General features: G+C 38.8%; 1 protein-coding gene across 1 annotated transcript; it reads right to left on the minus strand.

Moving 5' to 3' along the window:
- Positions 1-1,582: 1,582 nt before the first annotated feature.
- Positions 1,583-2,566, minus strand: LOC110299414 (olfactory receptor 52D1-like). Its single transcript, XM_021169100.1, has one exon. The coding sequence runs from the start codon at positions 2,564-2,566 to the stop codon at positions 1,583-1,585; it is 984 nt and encodes a 327-aa protein (XP_021024759.1).
- Positions 2,567-3,195: the final 629 nt, after the last annotated feature.

Raw genomic sequence — 3,195 nt, forward strand, 5'->3', positions numbered from 1 at the left:
GAACTGAATAATAACATTAATGCCTTTTTCCCCAAGCAACTGGAATAGCATCTTCTGGAGCTGTGAAGAACAGCTGGTGTGGAAGAGTTTTCCAGGTCAACACATGCTTGTTTTCTCTATGACCTGTGACAATATGGTGTGGTATGATCAGCAATAGGAGCATATCAGCAAGCTCTCATGAACAACTAAGATTAATGGAGGGAACCCATACTGTTTGGGAGGGTTTTGAGAACTACCCGACCAACAACTCAAATAGAGGTTCTCACACTGAGCATTGCTATTTTTTCTATAAGCCATGGCAGAAGAAGTAGACACAAACCCCATTCCTAACCCAGAAGCTATCTCCAATTGATAACAAAGTCTTACTGGGAATACAAATTACATTTAGAGTGATATATATATATATATATATATATATATATATATATATCACTTTTACATTTATTCTTTTATACAAAACATCTCAAAAGCACCAAAAGCTGACATTATTAACAATACTCTGTTATGCTTATAGACAGGAGCCTAGCATAAATGTCCTCTGAGAAGCTCTACCTAGCATGTAACTAAAACAGATTCAGGTACCCAGAGCCAAACATTGGACAGAGGACAGGGAGCCTTATGGAAGAGTTGGGGGAAAGATTGAAGGCCCTGTAGGGGATGAGAATACCATAGAAAGACCAACAAAGTCAACTAACCTGGACCCCTGGGAGCTCTCAGAGACTGAGCCACCAACATACTTGGGCTGGAATGAGATCTGTGACATATATGTAGCAGATGTGCAGCTCAGTCTCCATGTGGGTCCCCCAACCACTGGAGCAGGATCTCTCCCTAAAGCTGTAGTCTAACTGATATCTGTTCTCTAGCCAGGCTGCCTTGTCTGGCCTCAGTGTGAGAAGCTGTGCTTATTCTGACAGCCTTGATGCTCCAGGTAGGAACAATACCCAGAGTGGGGTCCACCCTCTCAGAGGAGAAACAGAGGACAGATAAAGGAGTGAATCTGTGAAGGGGGAACTAGGAGGAGGGGCAACATTTGACATAAAAATAAATATAAACAAATAGAATGGATGATAAATAAATTCCTCTCAAAAAGAGGAGTGACAGAATAATACTGAGCAAATGAGAAATAACCACAACAGAGTATGAATAGCTAAAGAGGGTTGCAAAATGGGCAATGAAAATTACACTCAGCATAAGATCTCTTTATAGTTTTCTGCTTCTCAATAAACCCAATTTCTACACAAATACAGACTTATTTCTTATAGTGAGAATGCAGGCATTATGATAAATGAACCATTTAAGTACTGTATATTGCACTCATAGTAACTGAATTTAAATAACTATTTATAAGAGAATAGTGAGAGTATCATTATAGAATAACTCTTTCTTTTTTGGGAAACAGGTATGAAATCCACAGGAAAAACTGCAATTTTATCTATTTTTTAGCAAACAATTATGTTCTTTAAGACACTTTCAACTGAACCCATTTGAATCTTATAAAAATATTTTAAAGTGAAGAAAATAAACTCATGTCCTAAATTAGGTAAAAGAACATACCTAGATTTCATTTTACAACAGAATGAATTCAATTTGTGTGCTTTGAAAACCTGAAAACTTTGAGGAATCTGTTTCGTATTTTCTTTGTCCTCACACCATAAATAATGGGGTTGACCATGGGTGGCACAAGAAGATAGATGTTGGCCACAAATATATGCACTTGGGGAGCCACTTTGTGCCCAAACCTATGGGTGAGGAAGGAGAAGAAGGCTGGGGTGTAGGACACTAAGATGACACAGACATGTGAGCCACAGGTGCCCAGAGTCTTGAGTCTGGCATCCTTGGTAGGAAGGTGGAAAACTGTGTTGAGTATGAGGACATAAGAGCAAATGATCAATATGAAGTCCACCCCACCTGTGAGGAAGGCAACAATGAGGCTGTAAGCTCTGCGGATGCTTGTCTCAGCACAGGCAATCTTGATGAGGGCCATGAACTCACAGTAAGTGTGGGAAATTATATTTGTCTTGCAGTAGGGAAGCCAGCGGAGCAAGAAAGGGTGAGGACTGAGAAGGGCTATTCCCCGAATGACAACAGCTAGACCTATCCCTCCAGTTACAGTGTGTGTCAAAATAGCTGAGTGTCTTAATGGGTTACAAATTGCTACATAACGGTCAAAGGCCATGGCCAAGAAAAAGCCAGACTCCATGGTTGAGCAAGAGTGAATCAGGAAGATCTGAGTGAGGCAAGCTTCAAAGCGAATCTCTCCATCGTGAAACCAGAAGAGACTGAGAAGTTTGGGAACAGCTGTAGTGCACACCACAAGGTCAGCCACTGCCAACATGCAGAGGAAGAGGTACATTGGCTCATGGAGGCTGGCATCTGTCTTGATGATGAAAAGAAGTGAGCTGTTTCCCATCAATGCTAAAACATAGACCATGCAAAAGGGAATAGAGATCCATATGTGTGCTGCCTCCAAGCCAGGAATGCCAATGAGGATGAAGGTTGAGGGATGGACATCAGACTTATTGTAGATAGACATAACAATTGTTAAATGTCTTAGCTTCCTCTTCATGGATATTTCCTATAAAAGGATCAAAAATAATTTCTACATTTGAAATATCTTCTTTGTTAAAGGTACAGGAAATACCTTTTATGCTGGATAAGTTATTGTACCTTTAAATGTATAGTAGATATCTTCTTGTCAAATAAAACAATCAGCTATAATTACAGAATTACACTGCTTTGATAAGTCACCACTCAGATTAAAAAATAGTTGATATCTGTTATGAGTTCTGGAGGCCTTTCATTCTAGTGGGATGCACTGAACAAAGAGTTCGGTTCTCCTCAACCACACAGACAACTTTCATACTTTATATTTATGTATTAACAATGCTTTTTACATTGCTATATATATTTCTGCTTTATAATATGATTGATGTATAGATGCAAATGAGGAAGACATGTAAGTACAAAACCACAGCTTGACATGATTAGAAATTCTATTGTCTTCCATTGAAAAGAATGTGATACTTATTGAAAATTGAAGAATGTGTAAGGCCTATGGTATAAGGGAGCAAACAGTTTCAGTAAGGAAAGCCTTCTATGAGTGACTACATAGAGTATTTGTTTTTCTTCCTTTCTTTCTTTTAAAAAATAAATATTATCATTAATAGTGTTAGGAATTGGTGCATGCCCATGGGA

This window comes from Mus caroli, unplaced genomic scaffold (assembly GCF_978045245.1).
Source record: "Mus caroli unplaced genomic scaffold, Mus_caroli_1 scaffold_8, whole genome shotgun sequence".
NCBI classification, from domain to species: domain Eukaryota; kingdom Metazoa; phylum Chordata; class Mammalia; order Rodentia; family Muridae; genus Mus; species Mus caroli.

Excerpts from the sequence above, each read along its gene's own strand:
- LOC110299414 (XM_021169100.1), bottom strand. The coding sequence starts at position 2,566 with ATGAAGAGGAAGCTAAGACATTTAACAATTGTTATGTCTATCTACAAT.